Source organism: Thalassophryne amazonica, chromosome 5 (genome assembly GCF_902500255.1).
Source record: "Thalassophryne amazonica chromosome 5, fThaAma1.1, whole genome shotgun sequence".
In the NCBI taxonomy this organism is placed as follows: Eukaryota; Metazoa; Chordata; class Actinopteri; order Batrachoidiformes; family Batrachoididae; genus Thalassophryne; species Thalassophryne amazonica.
Window position 1 is genome coordinate 82,738,734 of NC_047107.1, and position 23,355 is coordinate 82,762,088.

At 44.5% G+C, this 23,355-nt stretch overlaps 1 protein-coding gene across 3 annotated transcripts in view; it reads left to right on the forward strand.

The window, feature by feature from the left end:
• Nucleotides 1–22,626, forward strand: part of sept5a (septin 5a) — a 40,780-nt gene extending 18,154 nt beyond the window's left edge. For 2 of the 3 annotated variants that reach the window (XM_034170699.1, XM_034170697.1), the window contains 10 exons: nucleotides 8,271–8,361; nucleotides 8,573–8,659; nucleotides 9,389–9,512; nucleotides 9,761–9,895; nucleotides 10,036–10,153; nucleotides 10,231–10,332; nucleotides 14,373–14,469; nucleotides 14,565–14,700; nucleotides 14,889–14,991; nucleotides 21,495–22,626. In XM_034170699.1, coding sequence (XP_034026590.1) covers nucleotides 8,271–8,361; nucleotides 8,573–8,659; nucleotides 9,389–9,512; nucleotides 9,761–9,895; nucleotides 10,036–10,153; nucleotides 10,231–10,332; nucleotides 14,373–14,469; nucleotides 14,565–14,700; nucleotides 14,889–14,991; nucleotides 21,495–21,557 — 1,056 coding nt within the window. In that variant the 3' untranslated portion in view covers nucleotides 21,558–22,626. Of the gene's footprint in view, nucleotides 1–1,452; nucleotides 1,693–8,270; nucleotides 8,362–8,572; nucleotides 8,660–9,388; nucleotides 9,513–9,760; nucleotides 9,896–10,035; nucleotides 10,154–10,230; nucleotides 10,333–14,372; nucleotides 14,470–14,564; nucleotides 14,701–14,888; nucleotides 14,992–21,494 lie in introns of those variants that run through there. The other variant, XM_034170696.1, reaches the window with a different exon arrangement.
• The last annotated feature ends 729 nt before the right edge of the window (nucleotides 22,627–23,355 follow it).

Sequence of the window (23,355 nt, forward strand, 5' to 3'; positions counted from 1 at the left end):
AGACCCACATTCAAATTTTTCTGATTCAGGCTCAAAACTTCACAACTGGCCCTCATATTATTTCTAATTTAAGAAATTGAATCATAATTTAAGAAATTCTTCTGGAAGAGATTATTATTTCTTCCATGCAGTAGCTGACTTTTCACGGTATCACTGGTTTTAAAAACCAGTGTGATTCAATACAGGCCCCACGATATTATAATGATACATGCAATGTATAAATAATTTCTCTTCAAATTTTCTCAACAAAAATGATCAGTCTTCAGAACATGAAATTTTAGGAAACAGTTATCTGGATTTTAAGCATTTTCTTTTGCCTATAAAGTCAGCCACAGATGGACCACTGGAAGACAAAGTCACTGTCTCTGTGTTTTCAGGACTTGGGACTTCAAGTCCAAGTTAGGTTGGTTAGCAGGATATTGGATTTGCAGTGTGAAAACCTCACGTCTGCATGTGTTCACATTTCATGGGTTGTGTTGGACAAGCTGTAAGCTGTGTGTGTGTGTGTGTGTGTGTGTGTGTGTGTGTGTGTGTGTGTGTGTGTGTGTGTGTGTGTGTGTGTGTGTGTGTGTGTGTGTGTGTGTGTGTGTGTGTGTGTGTGTGTGTGTGTGATGTCTGGTGGAGAAAAGAGACAGCTGTCCACTGAGGAGGGACTGTGGAGGCTTATTCACGGGTCTATTATTGGACCGTTTTGAGACATCTGCTCCTTTTTGTTCCTCTTCAGATGAGCCCTGACCTGATGTTTGACTCAGCATCAAAAACCCGCCGTTGTTCTTTTTCACCAGATGCGGGCTCTCTGCCTCCCTCGTGCAGCGTGGGGTGGTACTGTCAGATCTTGTACGTGGCCTCACCATGGGCGTGTCGACATGCGTGCAGGAAAGAAAAGAAGGCGGAAAAAAATAAAACAGCCTGGCTTCTTTTAAGAACATTTAAACTGCTGCTGCCCGCCCGCACCACGTACGAGTCAGACACACCCAGACGCACAGCACCATCACATCTGGAAGCAATCGAGAGCAAACCCAGCCACGACTCTCCTTTCTCCTCCAGACACGTGTGCACGCAGCAAGCATGTTGATCGACAGGTTGTCTACTTGACAGGGCAGCAGGCCCGTACCTGCAGCCTGCTGAGCCTTTTGTGTGTGTTTTTAATCTGTTTGTATTGAGGAGTCGTGTTGGAACAGGTTCTTTTTGTGTTACTCTGTGCCCTGTTTTTATTTTTCAGCTGGCAGAGCTGGAGGGGGCGCACAGAGTGAATGTCTTTTTTCCTCCATCCCTCCCTCGTTTCCTCCCTCAAACTGCCACCCCTTTCCCGGTCTCCCAATCTCTCTCTCTCATTCTCGGTCTCTCCCTCCCTCTCCGGGAGAATTCTTCTGTACCTGTCTGAACAGGGAGAGTCGGAGCGCTGTAGGGCAGAGGAAAGGAAAGAAGGAGGAAGAGAGGGAAAGTAGAAGCAACAAAAGCAGAGAAAGAGAAGAGGGCAGTTTTTGTTTTGGGAACAGGCAGGAGAAGAGAGAGTCTCTGAGGATTGTGTGTGTGCGCGTGTGCGTGGGCCTCACGTTTTCTCTGCTGGGACTCTTCTCAGGCTGTTTACTTCTGTCAGTATCGGTGCGGTTTAGGATGGATGCCATGATGCTGCAAGAGAAACTGGTGGAACAACTGCTGTGCCCACGAGTGAGAACCGCCAGGCAGAAGGTAAAAAGCAGAATTCCAGAAGAAGAATGGACAGTTTTGGGACCCGGTGTGTACAAAAATACACACATAGCCTCACAGACAGAACTGCGGCTGTTTGAGTGTCTGTGATCTTACTGTGCAAACTGCCTGACAGTGGCACTGTGTGGGGAAAAAAAACCCACATAGTGCCACTGATTTATCTCTGATTGTCTCATTCTGGGCAGCACGGTAGCTTAGTGGTTAGCACTGTTGCCTTGCAGCAGGAACATCATAGGATTGATTCCCACCTGTGGCCTTTCTGTGTGGCATTTGCATGTTGTTTGCGTGGGTTCTCTCCGGGTGCTCCGGCTTCCTCCCAATTCCAAAGACATGCAGGTTAGTTGGATTGGAAACTTCAAATTGTCAGTAGGTGTGTGTGCAGGTGTGACTGTTTGTTTGTCTATATCTGGCCCTGCTTGTTGAGCCCTGTCCAGGGTGTACCCCGCCTCACGCCCTATGACTGTTGGGATAGGCTCTAGCCCCCATGACCCTAAATTGGAGTAAGCAGTTGAAGATGAGTGAGTGAATGTGTCATTCCAACACTTTTGCAAGTGTGTGTGTTGTGCACTGATTGCACAGCATGCACAACCCAGTCTCATGCTGTTTCGTGTGTGGGTGTTTGTAGTAGACCCAACACGCCGTCGGAAGAGTCTGTGACGACTTATGACAGCATGTAGAGACACGGAATAAAAAGAGCTTTTTAGTTCTGGTCAATAGAGCTTCTGTCTGAGCATGCGGGGCCCCCGCGCTGCGGCGGCCCCGTGGTCAACGGGCCTCAAGTGTGTATTTATATCTCCACATGTCAGCACGTTTGGGAATGATGACATTCTGCCAGAAGCCTACGGGACTGAGACCGACTGTGTCTGACACAATGAGAGGCTGGTATCTTCTGGCTCTGTGTGTGTGTGTGTGTGTGTGTGTGTGTGTGTGTGTGTGTGTGTGTGTGTGTGTGTGTGTGTGTGTGTGTGTGTGTGTGTGTGTGTGTGTGTGTGTTTAAAATGAAAATCTTGCCTACTTGTTATTTTCAGCTGCTCAATGGAATGTTTTCCCCCCAAGTCTTATTACTCTGTCTGTCTCCTGTGGTTATTTTATTGCACAAACGTTGCCAGGTCTGTTTTCTCTTGACAGTAGGAAGCCTCTCAGTGTCGATAGGGATTCAGGCTACATTCACATTACAGGTTGAAGTGGCTTGAATCTGATTTTTATATTCACATTACAGGTTGAAATGGCTTGCATTTGATTTTTATGTCCGTCTGCTACGTATGTATTATGCGGGACATGCTGTTGGCATGCTTGCATCTGTCTGTGTATTTGTGTGTGTGTGTTGCCCACTTTAAAAGGTACTATAGGAATCCTACAGTGAAAAAAAAATCCTGTTGAAATCCTATGGAGTGTTTTCACGTGACACCCAAACCCTGATATCGGAGCTATTGATTTTTCCGCCACACTAACCCTTTTGTTTACCAACCTGTATTCTTTGAGTTCTAATGTTGTCATAGTGAATTATTGTCACAACATCAGCTGCCACAATCGGTCAGACAGAGAAACGGACCTGTGTTACTATAGACTGCAGAAGGTAATAAACAAGTCGATAAACAATCAGGGTGAAGCTTATGAAAAATGGTGAAACTGTATAAGGAGATTTTACCTAATACGACCTCTTTAATAATTATCCCATTGGATCCGAGACCATTTCATGTTTAAATCTGTTTGTTGAACATTAAAATTTGGATGAAAAACATCATGAATCAAACATGTTTTAACCCGAACAGACGTCGGTAAAAGCACAAACTCTTACATAGCTGTCATTGAGATCTAACAATGACAGTTATCAAAGCAAGTTAACTTTGGTGTGAAAAGTATTTAACATGTATTTTACCTGCACGTGTCACAGAGCAGGAGGAAACATTAACATGTGCACTGTGGATGTGCTGATAATCTTAATTTTCCATTTGTCCTTCACAATCAGTGACATTTTTCTCGGACTGGTTATCCAAGCTTTTGTAGTTTTTCAAGTCATCTGACTTAAAGGGGCGAGGTGAAAATAATAAATAATTCCCAATGTCCATATACGTTACACCAGGCTGTCAACTCACACTGTCCTACCACGCAGATGATGGCATTTTTATTTGGCTCTTCACCACCAATTAATTTCATCTTTATCTCGTAACTCAATCGTGCTTCACCATCTCTATATCTAATGGCTGTTTCACAAAGTTTTTTGACGTTCTTGCAAACTTTCGCCATCTGAGAGGGGAGAACATGCCCTTCCACCATCTTTGTTTACTCGCTGATGCCTCCAACATGGCCAAAGCAGCTATACACATGCATAATTCTGGCGTCAGTGAAAACACTCTATAGGATATTCATCAACTTGAATCTGACAGTATTTCTATCAGAAATTTGAATGATGTTTTGTTTTCTTCTTTCTTGGGATTTTATAGCAATCCAGTAGGGTTTCTGTTGAAGAATAGCTTAGGTTTCCTGTAGGACTTTTTAAGCAGTGTTACTAAATTTTGTGAACACTAATAAACTATAATAATGTGGTAACGGTACATAGTAGACACTTAACACGAACACCATATGCACCCCTTGGGGAAATACAGTAGTGTTCAGAATAATAGTAGTGCTATGTGACTAAAAAGATGAATCCAGGTTTTGAGTATATTTCTTATTGTTACATGGGAAACAAGGTACCAGAAGATTCAGTAGATTCTCACAAATCCAACAAGACCAAGCATTCATGATATGCACACTCTTAAGGCTATGAAATTGGGCTATTAGTAAAAAAAAGTAGAAAAGGGGGTGTTCACAGTAATAGTAGTGTGGCATACAGTTAGTGAGTTCAGTTCATCAATTTTGTGGAACAAACAGGTGTGAATCAGGTGTCCCCTATTTAAGGATGAAGCCAGCACCTGTTGAACATGCTTTTCTTTTTGAAAGCCTGAGGAAAATGGGACATTCAAGACATTGTTCAGAAGAACAGCGTAGTCTGATTAAAAAGTTGATTGAAGAGGGGAAAACTTATACGCAGGTACAAAAAATTATAGGCTGTTCATCTACAATGATCTCCAATGCTTTAAAATGGACAAAAAAAAAAAAAACAGACGCATGGAAGAAAATGGAAAACAACCATCAAAATGGATAGAAGAATAACCAGAATGGCAAAGGCTCACCCATTGATCAGCTCCAGGATGATCAGTGACAGTCTGGAGTTACCTGTAAGTGCTGTGACAGTTAGAAGACGCCTGTGTGAAGCTAATTTATTAGCAAGAATCCCCCACAAAGTCCCTCTGTTAAATAAAAGATGTGCAGAAGAGGTTACAATTTGCCAAAGAACACATCAGCTGGCCTAAAGAGAAATGGAGGAATATTTTGTGGACTGATGAGAGTAAAATTGTTCTTTTTGGGTCCAAGGGCCGCAGACAGTTTGTGAGACGACCCCCAAACTCTGAATTCAAGCCACATTTCACAGTGAAGACAGTGAATCATGGTGGTACAAGCATCATGATATGGGCATGTTTCTCCTACTATGGTGTTGGGCCTATATATCGCATACCAGGTATCATGGATCAGTTTGGATATGTCAAAATACTTGAAGAGGTCATGTTGCCTTATGCTGAAGAGGACATGCCCTTGAAATGGGTGTTTCAACAAGACAATGACCCCAAGCACTCTAGTAAACCAGCAAAATCTTGGTTCCAAACCAACAAAATTAATGCCTCGCAAATGTGAAGAAATCATGAAAAACTGTGGTTATACAACTAAATACTAGTTTAGTGATTCACAGGATTGCTAAAAAAGCAGTTTGAACATAATAGTTTTGAGTTTGTAGCGTCAACAGCAGATGGTACTATTATTGTGAACACCCTCTTTTCTACTTTTTTTTTTTTTACTAATAGCCCAATTTCATAGCCTTAAGAGTGTGCATATCATGAATGCTTGGTCTTGTTGGATTTGTGAGAATCTACTGAATCTACTGGTACCTTGTTTCCCATGTAACAATAAGGAATATACTCAAAACCTGGATTAATCTTTTTAGTCACATAGCACTACTATTATTCTGAACACTACTGTAGATGAGCCGATTAGATTTAGGACAGTTTTAGGAATGAGCATATCAGAGGAACAACACCAATTAGATGACTTGGTGGAGACAAAGTGAGAGAGGTGGGATTGGCAAAGTTTGGGCATGCTCAATGAAGAGATGTGGGGTATATCAGGAGAATGATGCTGAGGATGGAACCATCAGACAGGAAAAGAAGATGAAACCCAAAGAGGAGGTTTGAGGGAGGACATGCATGGGGTCAGTATGACAGAAGAAGATACAGAGGACAGGTTGAGATGGAGAGGGTTGGTATGCTGTAGTGACCCCTAATAGGACTGGCTGAAAGAAGAAGAATAAGTTGATTTTTAGAAAACTTCAAATAAATTTGAAATTCTTTGGTGTTTAGAGTTTGTGTTCATCTGGATGGTTGACATTCATGTTTGTGGTCTGTACCAAATCTCAGCACTCTCACCCTCACAGCAGTCAGATGCTAGAAATCAGATACCAACCTCAGGCCACATGTGCAAGTGTCCCATAACTAATACAAAAAATACATGATTTGACATGTTCACACTTCACAGCAACACTCAGATATGTAGAATATGATCACATGAAGGTAAAATTAGTCAATGTCTTGAAATGCTGTCAGGCAATCCCCAAAAAGTGTATTAATGAAATGATTAACAAGTGGACTGTCATATGGATCAGGAGTCAGTTCTTTATTTTATTTTGCACAACAAAATGGAGGGTTGAATTTCTCCATGGGGACATTAATGTAGGTCATGTATTGTGTGAAGTCGTGAAGTCATCCTGTAAATAAGCAATAATCTTTGTATGCCAAAGCCAAGTTCCAGTGTTGTTTGGGCTTGGCTCAGGTCTGCACTCGAGTGCCTTTAATACCATAGGTATTAAAGGCACTGCGCTGCGGTGGTTTGAATCATATTTGTCTAATAGATTACAATTTGTTCATGTAAATGGGGAATCTTCTTCACAGACTAAGGTTAATTATGGAGTTCCACAAGATTCTGTGCTAGGACCAATTTTATTCACTTTATACATGCTTCCCTTAGGCAGTATTATTAGACGGCATTGCTTAAATTTTCATTGTTACGCAGATGATACCCAGCTTTATCTATCCATGAAGCCAGAGGACACACACCAATTAGCTAAACTGCAGGATTGTCTTACAGACCTAAGGACATGGATGACCTCTAATTTCCTGCTTTTAAACTCAGATAAAACTGAAGTTATTGTACTTGGCCCCCCAAATCTTAGAAACATGGTGTCTAACCAGATCCTTACTCTGGATGGCATTACCCTGACCTCTAGTAATACTGTGAGAAATCTTGGAGTCATTTTTGATCAGGATATGTCATTCAAAGCGCATATTAAACAAATATGTAAGACTGCTTTTTTGCATTTACGCAATATCTCTAAAATTAGAAAGGTCTTGTCTCAGAGTGATGCTGAAAAACTAATTCATGCATTTATTTCCTCTAGGTTGGACTATTGTAATTCATTATTATCAGGTTGTCCTAAAAGTTCCCTGAAAAGCCTTCAGTTAATTCAAAATGCTGCAGCTAGAGTACTAACGGGGACTAGAAGGAGAGAGCATATCTCACCCATATTGGCCTCTCTTCATTGGCTTCCTGTTAATTCTAGAATAGAATTTAAAATTCTTCTTCTTACTTATAAGGTTTTGAATAATCAGGTCCCATCTCATCTTAGGGACCTCATAGTACCATATCACCCCAATAGAGCGCTTCGCTCTCAGACTGCAGGCTTACTTGTAGTTCCTAGGGTTTGTAAGAGTAGAATGGGAGGCAGAGCCTTCAGCTTTCAGGCTCCTCTCCTGTGGAACCAGCTTCCAATTCGGATCAGGGAGACAGACACCCTCTCTACTTTTCAGATTAGGCTTAAAACTTTCCTTTTTGCTAAAGCTTATAGTTAGGGCTGGATCAGGTGACCCTGAACCATCCCTTAGTTATGCTGCTATAGATTTAGACTGCTGGGGGGTTCCCATGATGCACTGAGTGTTTCTTTCTCTTTTTGCTCTGTATGCACCACTCTGCATTTAATCATTAGTGATTGATCTCTACTCCCCTCCATAGCATGTCTTTTTCCTGGTTCTCTCCCTCAGCCCCAACCAGTCCCAGCAGAAGACTGCCCCTCCCTGAGCCTGGTTCTGCTGGAGGTTTCTTCCTGTTAAAAGGGAGTTTTTCCTTCCCACTGTAGCCAAGTGCTTGCTCACAGGGGGTCGTTTTGACCATTGGGGTTTTTACGTAATTATTGTATGGCCTTGCCTTACAATATAAAGCGCCTTGGGGCAACTGTTTGTTGTGATTTGGCGCTATATAAATAAAATTGATTGATTGATTGATTGAGTGCCCTTCTACTTTGTTGTGTGAGCATAATCGTAACATTTAAGGCTTTTTTCCATGAATTTTTGACTGTTTCCAAAGCACCAACTGAGATCAGATTGCTTCCCTGTGTCCATCTGTCTGACTCTCAGGAAAAACAGTATGTGGGTTTTGCAACACTGCCCAACCAGGTCCACAGGAAGTCTGTGAAGAAAGGCTTTGACTTCACTCTCATGGTGGCAGGTCAGTGTGTGGCTGAAACTGCAAACATAATGTGTTCAGTTAAGGAATAAGGGCCATGTTGTATCTCTCTCTCTCTCTCTCTCTCTGTGTGTGTGTGTGTGTGTGTGTGTGTGTGTGTGTGTGTGTGTGTGTGTGTGTGTGTGTGTGTGTGTGTGTGTGTGTGTGTGTGTGTGTGTGTGTGTGTGTGTGTGTGTGTGTGTGTACGCTGCAGGAGAGTCTGGTATGGGTAAATCTACTCTGGTCAACAGCCTTTTCCTCACAGATCTCTACAAGGACAGAAAGCTGCTGAATGCTGAGGGTAGGTGCATTCCTCATACTACAAATTACTTTCTGTTCGCTTAGAATAAATATGCTGCAAAGTGAGTATTAACAAAATGTGACCTTATGAATGGAACAGGAATGTAAAAAAAACATATTCTGATACTCACAGATACTAAAAAATTACTATCCAAGCAGTCATAGGGCGTGTCAATCATAGGGCCACATTTACACTGACAAGCTCATTTACACACACACACACAATTTTAAAGTCACCAATACACCTAACCTGTGTGTTTTTAGAAGTGGGAGGAAGCCAAAACACTTGGAGGGAGACTACAAACTCCACACAGAAAGGACCAGCCGGGAAGCAATCCGACTACTTTCTTGCTGTGAGGCAACAGTGCTAACCGCTAAACCACCATGCCACCCCACTTCACAGTTTTGTTACGTTTTTTTTTTTTTTTTTGGCACGTGAGACAACTTAAAAATAGTGCTGTCATTGATGCTATTCTAATCTTTATACACTAAAACAAAAGCCTCTTGTTTTTTAGTAATTTTTCCCCCCGGTGGTATTGAAAAGACCTATTTCTCTCAAATATTGTTCATAAATCTGTGTTAATGAGCACTTCTCCCTTGCCAAGATAATTCATCCCACCTCACAGGTGTGACATATCAAGATGCTGATTAGGCAGCATGATTATTGCACAGGTGTGTCTGAGGCTGTCATTCACTTTTGTTTCGCCTCACATGTGTCGGTGCTTTGCAGAGCGTATTAATCAGACTGTAGAGATCATCAAGCACACTGTAGACATTGAGGAAAAAGGAGTCAAGCTCAAGCTGACCATCGTGGATACACCAGGGTTTGGAGATGCGGTCAACAACAACGAGTGGTGAGCTGATGTTCGTCCTGTTCATCATCACACGACTTCACCATTTAGGGGTGTGTGTGTGTGCTGTGGTGGGTCAACCGTCTGCAGGCTTTCATCCAGCTGATTTCAAGCAGAGAGGTGGACTTCATCAATGAAATCACCTGCTGAGGTGATCGTATGGAGTCCTAAAGATGTTTGGCCTTCCATGGACCTCAGCTCTGCCTCTCTGTAACAACAGATGTATTATGTGGTGTTTGTCTGTATCATAGCTGGAAGCCAATCACAGACTACATTGACCAACAATTTGAGCAGTACTTCAGAGATGAGAGTGGACTGAACAGGAAGAACATCCAGGACAACAGAGTCCACTGCTGTCTCTACTTCATACCTCCGTTTGGTCACGGGTAATAACACTCGCTCACATACAGACACAGGGTGCAGTCACGCAGAGGGTGGAGCATCAAATACTGCACATTAAAACTGTTTGGAGTTGGACAGGTTTCATACGGTACGTGTCAGTCACTGTTGGTGTGCACATGCACAGGCTGCGTCCGGTGGATGTGGAATTCATGAAGGCTCTACATGAAAAGGTGAACATAATTCCCCTCATCGCCAAAGCCGACTGTCTCACGCCAGTTGAGATTAAGAAGCTGAAAGACAGGGTGAGAGTCTGCGCTGTACGTGTTTATCCCTGCAGTGTTCACTCCTTTGTAACGTGTGTGTGTGTGTGTGCGTGTAGATACGGGAGGAGATCGATAAGTTTGGCATCAAGGTGTACCAGTTCCCAGAGTGTGACTCTGATGAGGATGAAGAGTTTAAGCAACTTGACAAAGAGCTGAAGGTGAGTCTGAGCATTCAGATCATTTCATGATTCTTTCTTGCACACTAAGAAAATGAAATGCCGTATTTATTTAATTTAGTTAAGTCAGCCGGTCCCGCATACACTTAGGTGTTTCAATGGGAAACAGAACATACAGTTAATTGCAAAACTTGTCACAAATAATGTTACAGTCTGGTCAGGGGATTGAGCCTATGACCCTTATTTGGGGAACCTGACATCTGGCACCATAACCATGAACATCGCAGGCGCACCACAGGGGTGTGTGCTCAGTCCGGCACGCTTCACTCTCTTCACTCAAGACTGTGTTCCCACTCACTCCTCCAACACCCTGATAAAGTTTGCTTACGACACTATGCTGGTAGATCTTATCAGGGACAACAACGAGACCTGGTACAGGGAGGAGGTCAAACACCTGAGGGAGTGGTGTGCAGACAAGGACCTGGTCCTCAGTACCACCAAAACAAAGGAGGTCATGAGGACAGGAGGACCAGGAGCATCTCACAGCCCCCACAACACATCAGCGGAGAAGAGGTGGAGAGGGTGGACTCAACTGTTTCGTAGTTGGCACCCACATCACCAAGGATCTTACGTGGACATTACACGCCCACAACCTGGTGAAAAAAGCCCAGCAGCGGATGTTCTTTCCGAGGAGGCTGAAGCAGGCTGGTCTGCCTCCACAGCTGCTCAGGAATTTCCACAGAAGCACCATCAAGAGCATTCTCTGCCAGGGCTACACAGTGTGGTACAGCAGCTGCACGGCAGAGGACAGAAAATATCTCTCCCGGGCGGTGAAGACAGCACAGAGGATTGTAGTAGCTGAGTTCCCAGACATAGACTCTGTGTATGTTGAGCATTTGCAGAGGAAAGCACGAGCAATCTGCAAGGACAACAGCCACCCGGGACATTCCCTGTTTGCTCCTCTGCCGTTGGGAAGAAGTACCGCACTATAAGGACACAGACTAATAGGCTAAGGAACAGCTTTTCCCCCAGAGGTGTAGCTTCCATCACCCCACCCCATCCCCCTCCCACAGACATTCAATAACGGATATCAGCATGTGCAATAAATAATACAATCTGTTTATATATCTAAAACTATCCTAACTCACTAAGCATTAAGCACAGTTTTTGTACTTTAAGATGTTCTTGCTGTCCCATGAAGCTGTTCGTTGTTTTTTGAAGCTGCTGTTGTGTTGTTTTTGTGTATAGCTCTTTGGAAAGGGCCACAAGAATTTCATTGCAGAAATGCAATGACAATAAACATCTATTCTATTCTATTTGAAAGAGAATGATTATCATGTATTTTGACAATTGCACAATCACATGTCGCTTCCCACCTGGTCCTTCCTGTATGGAATTTGTATGTTCTTCCTGTGTTTGCTTAGTTTCCTCCGGGAGCTCCAACTTCCTCCCATTTACAGATCCATGCAAGTTTCCTGAAGTGAAAACTCTAAATTGACCTCTAGAGTGAATGGATTCGACATGTGGCCCTGCGATATGGCTGGCGTCATACCCTGCTTCTTGCCCCCGTGGCCCATGGAATAAGTGGGTGTCAACAATGCATCTAGCAATCAATGCATCTTGATTTGGCACAAGATGTATGCTGGATGTGCTTCCTGACGCAATTCCACTTTACATGGAGAATGGGCAGGGAACCTTCCACACTGGAAACAAGTGCATTGACTTCTTTTCCACCACCCCTGCCCTGTATACAAGCCATAAACCTGACTTGAAGTAATTTTATGCAGGCTAACACACTGACAACCTGTTATTAACTGGTTATAAACTATAATGTCATGTACAGGCTGGTATAAAGCATATTGTAAAACACTTTTAATCTAGATATTGTATGCTTTCGTCCTGCTTAAATTGCTAAAAATGAACATTTTTGGGAGATGTGTCCTTATGCTCAGGATATTCTTCATCAGATGTTGTTGTGGTCTTGGTGGCGATCAGATGCTTTGGAAATTAAAGAAGCTGTCAGAGAAGCTTATTTCAAGCTACATGTAACTTCAGTCACACCTGCTCCTAATTTCCATCATTCATGTGAAAAGATTATTCCCTGCCTCAACCTCAGACATGTCCAGTAGATGGCAGTGTTCATCAGGTTGCACACAGCTCTGTTGTACACTGAGGAAAATAAGTACTTGAACACCCTGTGATTTTGCAAATTCTCCCACTTAGAAATCATGGAGGGGTCTGAAATTTTCATCTTAGGTGCATGTCCACTGTGAGAGACATAATCTAAAAAAAAAAATAAAAAAATCCAGAAATCACAATGTATGATTTTTTTAATAATTTATTTGTATGTTACTACTGCAAATAAGTATTTGAACACCTGTGAAAATCAATGTTAATATTTGGCACAGTAGCTTTTGTTTGCAATTACAGAGGTCCACTTCCCCATACAGATCTTCTCCAAATCTTTCAGGTTTGGAGTTTCAGCTCCCTCCAAAGATTTTCTATTGAGTTCAGGTCTGGAGACTGGCCAGGCCACTCCAGGACTTTGAAATGCTTCTTACGGAGACTCCCATTAGTTGCCCTAGCTGTGTGTTTGGGGTCATTGTCATGCTGGAAGACCCAGCCATGACCCATCTTCAATGCTCTTACTGAGGGAAGGAGGTTGTTTGCCAAAATCTCGCAATACATGACCCCATCCATCCTCCCTTCAATACAGTGCAGTCGTCCTGTCCCCTTTGCAGAAGAGCACCCCCAGAGTATGATGTTTCCACCCCCATGCTTCACAGTTGGGATGGTTTTCTTGGGGTTGTTCTCATCCTTTAAACATGGTAAGTGGAGTTGATTCCAAAAAGCTCTATTTTGGTCTCATCTGACCACATGACCTTCTCCCATGCCTCCGCTGGATCATCCAGATGGTCACTGGTGAACTTCAAACGGGCCTGGACATGTGCTGACTTGAGCAGGGGGACCTTGCTGCCCTGCAGGATTTTAAACCATGACAGCATCATGTGTTACTAATGTAATCTTTGTGACTGTGGTCCCAGCTCTCATTGACCAGGTCCTCCTGTGTAGTTCTGAGCTTTCTCAGAATCATCGTTACCCCACAAAGTGAGATCTTGCATGGAATCCCAGACCGAGGGAGATTGACAGTCATCTTGTGTTTCTTACACTTTCTAATAAATAATTATAACAGTTGTTGTCTTCTACCAAGCTGTTGTCCTGTAGTCCATCCCAGCCTTGTGCAGGTCTACAGTTTTGTCCCTGGTGTCCTTAGACAGCTCTTTGGTCTTGCTATGGTGGACAGGTTGGAGTGTGATTGATTGTGTGAACAGGTGTCTTTTATACATGTAACAAGTTCAAACAGGTGCAATTAATACAGGTAAAGAGTGCAGAATAAGAGGGCTTCTTAAAGAAAAATTAACAGGTCTGTGTGAGCCAGAATTCTTGCTGGTTGGTAGGTGTTCAAATAGTAACATACCAATAAATTATTAAAAAAAATCATACATTGTGATTTCCGGATTTTTTTTTTTTTTAAATGTCTCTCACAGTGGACATGCACCTAAGATGAAAATTTCAGACCCCTCCATGATTTCTAAGTGGGAGAATGTGCAAAACCGCAGGGTGTTCAAATACTTATTTTCCTCACTGTATATTACATCAGCAAAACAAAGCTACTTTTGTTTTGATTTGGTGCATCAATGTTAACAAGCATCTAACCCGCTTATCTTCATTATATGCTCTTTTAATTTGGTGTGTTACAAGATGATGGGTTTTGGGTTATTGTGTGAATAAGCTGATGGAAATGTACTTATCTCTTCAGTCACTATTCATTTTGCAAAACTGAGAAATAGTCATACAGTATAAACACAGATAACTGACCATTTAATCAGTCAGGAAAATAAATACTCTTCATAGAGTTATACACTTCATAGAGATAAAGATGATACAAATTCACCTATCACCTGGGAAAATTGAAGCAGTGAACACACACACAGCAAACAGTCTTGTGTGTCTTTGTGGAAGTGTAGCAGAACCTGCTCAGTCAGCTTGTTGTTCAATAACGTGCATGTGTGCGTGCTCAGGAGTGCACCCCGTTTGCAGTGATTGGCAGTAACACAGTGGTGGAGGCTCGAGGGCAGAGAGTGAGGGGGAGACTTTACCCCTGGGGGATCGTTGAAGGTACGGCTCATCTGTCTGCATGCAAACAAAAAAAAACAAACAAACACGTCCCAACACACAGTGATGTTCATCTCACACACCTCCTCCTCCCTCAGTGGAAAACCAGTCACACTGCGACTTTGTGAAGCTGAGGAACATGCTGATTCGATCGCACATGCACGACCTCAAGGACGTGACCTGTGACGTGCACTACGAAAACTACAGGGCACAGTGCATACAGGAGATGACCAGGTGTGTGTGTGTGTGTGTGTGTGTGTGTGTGTGTGTGTGTGTGGCCACAAACAGCAAAAATATATAGAGTGAGAAATGTACGAAGATTATCAGAGGGAATGTTTTCTTTTAAACGTCTGTAATCACTGTGAATTGGAGTGCAGATGTCTTCCCCTCACTTTCTCCTTCTGTTTTTGTTCTTCTCTCAGTAAACTGGCTCAGGACAACCGGATGGAGAGTCCCATTCCCATCCTGCCACTGTCCACTCCTGATGTGGACACAGAGAAATTAATCAAGATGAAAGATGAGGAGGTACAACATCAGCTTCACAGTTTCACAAGTCTACAGTGTCATTTATTAAGAAATGGAGACTGATTACTTTTAATAGTTGGTTTTTCATCTTTGTTGAAATATCAAACACATCAAGTCAACCAGTGGCTTCAGAAAATCACTTGTTTTGAAATTACTGAAAGCGTGTACAGTAACAGGTCACCATCTTTCACTCTTTACAATCTCCTGAAATACAAAATGAAGAAATTGCTTCACAAAATGTGCACTGTTTCCACGTGGACAAAAAACACTGAGTGAAACAACTGTTTCAGAAAATTACTTGCTGTTTTGAAATGCTTGAACAAACAAACATGAATGAATGAACACTGAAAAAAATTTCGAGTGATACTTGAAAAAACCTCGTCAAGTTTTTTCACTCAGAAATTCCAAGTAAATTTTACAAGGAGAATTCTTACGTAAATTTTACTTGAATATATTAGTTTATCTAAAATAATAACTCAAGTAACATTTACTAGCAATTATCAATTGAATATTTTCATTGAATTTTACTCTGTCTTTATTCATAAAAAGTAAAACTTTTCAGCGGTTCCCCTTGTTTCAAGGTTGCCACAGCAGATCCAGTTTGGATCTGCATGTTGATTTGGCACAAATTCTTCGGTGGAGGTCCATCAGGAAGGATGGAGAAATGTGGCAAGGGTGGGGTTTGAACCGGGAACCATCTGCACTGAAACCAAGTGCACTAACCGCTTGTCCACCACCTCTGCACTGAGTTTTAAGTCCCTTTGGCTGCCCTTGTTTTCACTCGGAGCCACCACAGCAGATCTTGGATCATTAGTTCATGAATGTGTTCATTATAAAACAACCATCGATGCAGCTTGATGCATCTTTTTTCTAAACAGAATTTCTTTTGTTTCACTGTCTGACAAATTTAAGTATTTTTAATAATCCATAGTAGGCAGAGGTGTGGCCAAGTGGTTAGTGCACTAGGTTTCAGTGCAAAAGGTTCCTGGTTCAAACCCCACCCTGCACATTTCTCCATGTAATGTGGAGGTCCATCAGGAAGGGCATCCAGTGTAGAATTTGTGCCAAATCAACATGCAGATGCAAACTGGATCTGCTGTGAAAGCAAGGGGAACAGCTGAAAAGTTTTACTTTTTATGAATAAAGAGAGTAAAATTCAATGAAAATATTCAGCTGATAATTGCTAATAAATGTTACGTGAGTTGTTCTTTTAGATAAACTAATATATGCAAGTAAAATTTGCTTAAGAATTATCCTTGTAAAATTTACTTGGAATTTCTGAGTGAATAAACTTGCCTAGGCTTTCTCAAGTAAAAATCACTCCAAATTTTTTTCAGTGAAAGAATGAATGAAGAATTTCTGAAGATGCCCTTGAGTAAAAACAATGTCTGATAACTTCTCACATGAAACTCTTTTCCAGTTGATCTGCTAGAGTGAAGCCAAAATACCTCATCTTATGATGATCTGCCCCAAAACATAATGGTACATAGTCCAGGCCAGGTCACAGTTTTCATCAAGCATCAGAAAATCGCTTTACTGCTTCAATACTTTATTGCAATGTTGAAACTGTTGTGTGGGCCGCTGAAGAGGAGGTACTGCTGGCCCACCACCACCAGAGGGCACCCTGCCTGGAGTGCGGGCTCCAGGCACCAGAGGGCGCTGCCGCCTCACAGGAGCAGCCGGGGTGACAGCTGACACTCATCACCTATGACAGCTGTCACCACTCATCTGATCTGCATCGGTATATCAGCAAGACGTCATCTCCACCTCTTTGCCGAGATATCGCTCTACCAAGGAGGTAACGATCTCAGCTGACTGTGTTGACTTACTAACAGGAATATCTATTGCTTGTGTGTGTTGGACAGCAGATATTCTGTTTCTTTTTTTCGACGAGAGGTGGAGGTGGCATTCCCACCATACGTGTTGCTGGGTGCACACGCACCCACATCTAACTGTTTTTGTTCCTCGCCAGCAGTACCAGATCCGACAAGCGGAGGCAGTGGCCACCTGGGTGTTCGGGACTTGGCGGCTCCAGTATTCCCAGGGTTCGGTGGCGGAGGAAATCGTGTGGTTCCGGTTCTGCTTTGGACGGACATCTCTTATCTTCGAGCCTGCCCACACGTCACCCTTGTAATTGACTGACTGTTAAATTTCACATTCGCCGTGTTGGTTGTGTTTTTTCACAACAGTAAAATGTTGTTATTTGACTTCCTTCATTGTCCGTTCATTTGCGCCCCTGTTGTGGGTCTGTGTTCCTACACTTTCACAACAGGATATCTCGGCCAGCGTCATGGACCCCGAGGGGCGTCAACCGGCTGTTGAACGGCCAATGGAAGAACCGGGCGCACAGGCGTCTGCAGGAGGAATGATCGGTGAGTTGCAGCGAATCCTCACCGCCTTTACGGCTCGGTTGGATCTAATGACCGAGCAGAACGTCCTCCTTAACCGCAGGGTGGAGGCTCTCGCCGCTCAGGTGGAAGCGCGCCCTCAGGGTGCTGCTGCAGCTCTCCCTCCTGTCGATCCTGTGCGCAACGTTGACATTCCACAGGTCGTTCAACGACCCCTCCCACCTTCCCCTGAAGCATACATAAGCCCTCCAGAGCCGTACGGGGGTTGTGTGGAGACGTGCGCGGACTTTCTTATGCAGTGTTCGCTCGTCTTCGCACAACGTCCCGTCATGTACGCGACTGATGCTAGTAAGGTAGCTTATGTGATTAATTTGCTTCGCGGTAAGGCACGCGCTTGGGCTACAGCGCTCTGGGAGCAAAATTCACGGCTCCTTCTGATGTATGATGGGTTTGTGAGGGGATTCAGAACAGTGTTCGATCACCCAAATAGAGGAGAAATCGCTTCAGCTGTGCTGCTGTCAATGAGACAGGGGCGCCGGAGCGCAGCTGCTTATGCAGTCGACTTCCGCATCGCGGCTGCGAGGTCCGGCTGGAATAGCACTGCCCTCCGTGCCGCCTTCGTAAACGGACTATCGTTGGTCCTGAAGGAGCACCTGGTGGCTAAGGACGAACTGCGGGATTTGGACGGGCTTATTGATCTCGTTATACGATTAGACAATCGGTTAGAGGAACGCCGTCGGGAGCGAGGCGAAGGACGTGACCGGATACGCGCCGCCCCTCTCCCTTCCGGGTTCGAAAAGGGGCCGCCCTCCCCATGCTCCACAGCCGCAGCGCTTTGTGGGGCAACAGCTCCCCCTGCTGACGTTGTTAGGGAGACGCACAGGGCCAAAATGGGGAGGCTGATCCGTGGAGAGTGTTTTCTTTGCAGCTCAACAGAGCACACACAGAGAGACTGCCCCAAATGGCCAAAACGTCAACACTCGCCCTTAGAGACTGGGCTAAGGGGGGGTCAAGACATTCAAGTGAGACACACACAAATTGCCACACGACTCCCAGTCACAATCCTGAGCGGGGATTTAACCCTTCAAGCCCGAGCACTGGTGGACACGGGGTCAGAAGGGAATCTGCTAGACAGCAGATGGGCAAAGGAGGTAGGGCTCCCTCTGGTGGCGCTTCCTTCGCCATTGCAGGTGCGGGCACTAGATGGCACCCTCCTCCCTTTACTCACACACAAGACACAACCATTAACTCTGGTGGTGTCTGGAAACCACCGGGAGGAGATTGAGTTTTTTGTAACTCCTTCTACCTCCCGCGTGATTTTGGGCATCCCATGGATGTTAAAGCACAATCCCCGGATCGATTGGCCGTCTGGGGTGGTGGTTCAGTGGAGCGAAACCTGCCATCAGGGGTGTTTAGGATCCTCGGTTCCTCCCGGTTCCCAGGCTAAGGAGGAGGTCAAAGTCCCTCCCAATCTGACAGCAGTGCCGGTTGAGTACCACGATCTTGCTGACGTCTTCAGCAAGGATCTGGCACTCACCCTTCCCCCGCACCGTCCGTACGATTGTGCCATTGATTTGGTTCCAGGCGCTGAGTTCCCATCCAGCAGGCTGTACAACCTCTCACGACCTGAGCGCGAATCAATGGAGACCTACATCCGGGACTCATTAGCTGCCGGGCTGATCCGGAACTCCACCTCCCCGATGGGGGCAGGTTTCTTTTTTGTGGGCAAGAAAGATGGCGGACTTCGTCCATGTATTGATTACAGGGGGCTGAATGAGATTACGGTTCGCAACCGATACCCGTTGCCATTATTAGATTCCGTGTTCACCCCCCTGCATGGAGCCAAAATCTTTACTAAGCTGGATCTTAGAAATGCTTATCACCTGGTTCGGATCCGGAAGGGAGACGAATGGAAGACGGCATTCAACACCCCATTAGGTCACTTTGAGTACCTGGTCATGCCGTTCGGCCTTACCAACGCCCCCGCGACGTTCCAAGCCTTGGTTAACGACGTCTTGCGGGACTTCCTGCACCGATTCGTCTTCGTATATCTGGACGATATTCTCATCTTTTCTCCGGATCCTGAGACCCATGTCCAGCATGTACGTCAGGTCCTGCAGCGGTTGTTAGAGAACCGGCTGTTTGTTAAGGGCGAGAAGTGCGAGTTCCACCGCACTTCTTTGTCCTTCTTGGGGTTTATCATCTCCCCTAACTCCGTCGCTCCTGATCCGGCCAAGGTCGCGGCGGTGAGAGACTGGCCCCAACCCACCAGCCGTAGGAAGCTGCAACAGTTCCTCGGCTTTGCTAATTTCTACAGGAGGTTCATTAAGGGCTACAGTCAGGTAGTTAGCCCCCTGACAGCCCTGACCTCACCAAAAGTCCCCTTCACCTGGTCGGATCGTTGCGATGCCGCGTTCAAGGAGTTGAAACGGCGCTTCTCGTCTGCACCCGTTCTGGTGCAGCCCGATCCTAGTCGCCAGTTAGTGGTTGAAGTGGACGCCTCGGACTCAAGGCAGGAAGTGTGGTTGTCAACAAAGGACATCCCCCTCCAAGTGGTCTCCCCAAAACTGCAGGATTGGTACATCGGCCCATTTAAAATCCTCAAGGTCATCAGTCCAGCCGCGGTGAGGCTTCAGCTTCCGGCCTCACTGCGGATCCATCCCGTTTTCCATGTGTCCCGGATTAAGCCACATCACTCCTCACCCCTCTGTACTCCGGGTCCGGCACCACCTCCTGCCCGGATCATCGATGGCGAGCCGGCTTGGACTGTGCGCCGGCTCTTGGATGTCCGTAGGATGGGCCGGGGCTTCCAGTATTTGGTGGACTGGGAGGGGTACGGACCCGAAGAACGCTCCTGGGTGAAGAGGAGCTTCATCCTGGACCCGGCCCTCCTGGCCGATTTCTACCGCCGCCACCCGGACAAGCCTGGTCGGGCGCCAGGAGGCGCCCGTTGAGGGGGGCGTCCTGTTGTGTGGGCCGCTGAAGAGGAGGTACTGCTGGCCCACCACCACCAGAGGGCACCCTGCCTGGAGTGTGGGCTCCAGGCACCAGAGGGCGCTGTCGCCTCACAGGAGCAGCCGGGGTGACAGCTGACACTCATCACCTATGACAGCTGTCACCACTCATCTGATCTGCATCGGTATATCAGCAAGACGTCATCTCCACCTCTTTGCCGAGATATCGCTCTACCAAGGAGGTAACGATCTCAGCTGACTGTGTTGACTTACTAACAGGAATATCTATTGCTTGTGTGTGTTGGACAGCAGATATTCTGTTTCTTTTTTTCGACGAGAGGTGGAGGTGGCATTCCCACCATACGTGTTGCTGGGTGCACACGCACCCACATCTAACTGTTTTTGTTCCTCGCCAGCAGTACCAGATCCGACAAGCGGAGGCAGTGGCCACCTGGGTGTTCGGGACTTGGCGGCTCCAGTATTCCCAGGGTTCGGTGGCGGAGGAAATCGTGTGGTTCCGGTTCTGCTTTGGACGGACGTCTCTTATCTTCGAGCCTGCCCACACGTCACCCTTGTAATTGACTGACTGTTAAATTTCACATTCGCCGTGTTGGTTGTGTTTTTTCACAACAGTAAAATGTTGTTATTTGACTTCCTTCATTGTCCGTTCATTTGCGCCCCTGTTGTGGGTCCGTGTTCCTACACTTTCACAACAGAAACTTTATTTTTAAATATCATGGTTTTGTTCTTTTGTTTCTTTGACTTAAGTTCTTAAAACTGATTTTACTCGATTTTATTTCAGTTTTCATTTGCAGGAAATGGTGAACACACTGTCCTGTTAGAAAACCATTGAACATCCAATAAAGGAAGTTATCATTCAGTTCAATTTATTTCACTTAAATAGCATTTCATTTACGTAGCATTTATAAGTTTTGTGATTACTCAAAATATGAGCTGATTTTCATAAAACCCAGTTAAGATGTTTGATTCCAGTTTGGAGTGCTCACCCTGATAATTAGCTTTGGCTAAAAGGGGCAGACTCCATCGATTCTTAGCTGAGGTTTTTAAAATGGTAACATCAGACCGTTTGCCAGTGTTGTAGATCTGCGCTCAAATTTGGTGGTTATGTGTTGAAAGATTAAACACTGTTAATGTGTGTGTGTGTGTGTGTGTGTGTGTGTGTGTGTGTGTCCACACATAGCTGAAGAGGATGCAGGAGATGCTGAATAAGATGCAGCAGCAGATGCACGAGAAGGACCAGTGAAGACTCTCCAAGCAAACCTGTGACACAGCGCCACCTGCTGTCTCTAACGTGAATGACTGCGTGACCTTCAGACCTCAAAGATGACAACAAAGCGTGGTGTTTGAGGAAACTGGCTGTACATTTATATCTTCAGTTTGGTGCTTTGTATAGTTTGTCTGCCTGGAAAAATTTTTCCTCTCAAACTATCTGTTTGCCCACTTTGAGCCCTTTGCTGTTGTTTAACAGTCTTTACGGATATAATATAAAATGCTTAATTTAAATTACTACTCAGTGTATCTAATTTATAAATGCAATGCTAAACATTTTGAATATTTTATCAGGGTATGAACATGTGTGCTGCAAGTTGTTTTGGAATAAATATATGTTTACATGTTTAGATTTGGACATGGATATTGTTTTTATTGTGTGTGTGTGTGTGAGAGAGAGAGAGAGAGAGAGAGACAGACAGTGGAGGTCTTGAGTTTTGTTTCCTTCATGAATTTTCCTCCTTTGATATCTCCAGGTATCCATAACGTTTGCATTTTTTCCTGCAAAAGTGCCGCAGTAACTTATTGTACATTACTTAAATCAAGTGGCTGCCCTCTGATCATCATGTTTTGTGTTTTTCTTACATGGCAAATCAAAATAACCTCTTTCAGCATTTTGTGGCTGAACTGAAAATCTGCTATTTGCCCGTGGCTGACTGTGACATAAAGGAAGGTTAAGGTGGCATTCAGGGTGCATGTGCAGGCACGCTGCCAGTACTCATACTTGCTAAATGCTGTGGATTCATTCTTACTGCTTTGTAGCCCTGCTTGTATTAAAACGTATTATGACCTTTGCCTTGTTGCCACTATGGGACAGCAGAAATACATCAAAATGAGGAGTAAATACTGCATCTTCTGTTTTACCTGTCTGTATTTGGAGGTACATTTCTGTATTCTTTGTTGTAAAGTAACTCACATGCATCCTCTGTGTGAGTTAGATGTGTGCAGGTTTGTGTGAGGAGAGTACATGCGTTACCTGAAGGCCATGATCTCAGCCTGTGCCCATTTATAAAAGTGAAGCAAATAAACATTTGTTTAATGTCTTTCTGACTCGTTTCTCTGAGGTTGTAACAATGTAATTTTGAGAACCAGTAAACGCGTCACTTTCTCCTCTGTTATTTTTGCTTCTGGCTGTCAGAGTTTGATTTGCAGAGCTGGAGGAACTTTATCTCTTCCAGCCATTCTTCCTCTGTGCTGTCATGCAGCATCAACACCTGCAACTGACTTGTATAAGTTTGGCTGGGGGTGGGCATATAAATATAACAAATGCAAACACTTTTGCTGCTTTCATCAAGAAAACTACTGTCCTATCTTGTCAATCTATGTTGCATGGTCTGAAGCCGCCTTTCTCTAGCCTGGTCCTCAGGACCCAATGTACTGTACATTTTTCTTTTATCCCTGAACAAATCAGATCAGCTCGTTCAGGTGTATTCAGCAAATCAACACCTGACTGGCCTGATCTGATTAGCTCAGGGAAAATATGCAGCACATTGGGTCCTGAGAACCAAGATTGGGAAGCACTAAAGTGTGTTGTGCATTTGGGGCGTGTCCAACTCTAAACAGCATGTAATGTGAGCGGAAAGTTGCGAGCATTACACAAAGTGGTTTTATTTGTTTCATTTACACGGTATACCCAACACTTGCTGTGGGCATGTGTGAGGTACAGTAGTGTTCAGAATAATAGTAGTGCTATGTGACTAAAAAGATTAATCCAGGTTTTGAGTATATTTCTTATTGTTACATGGGAAACAAGGTACCAGTAGATTCAGTAG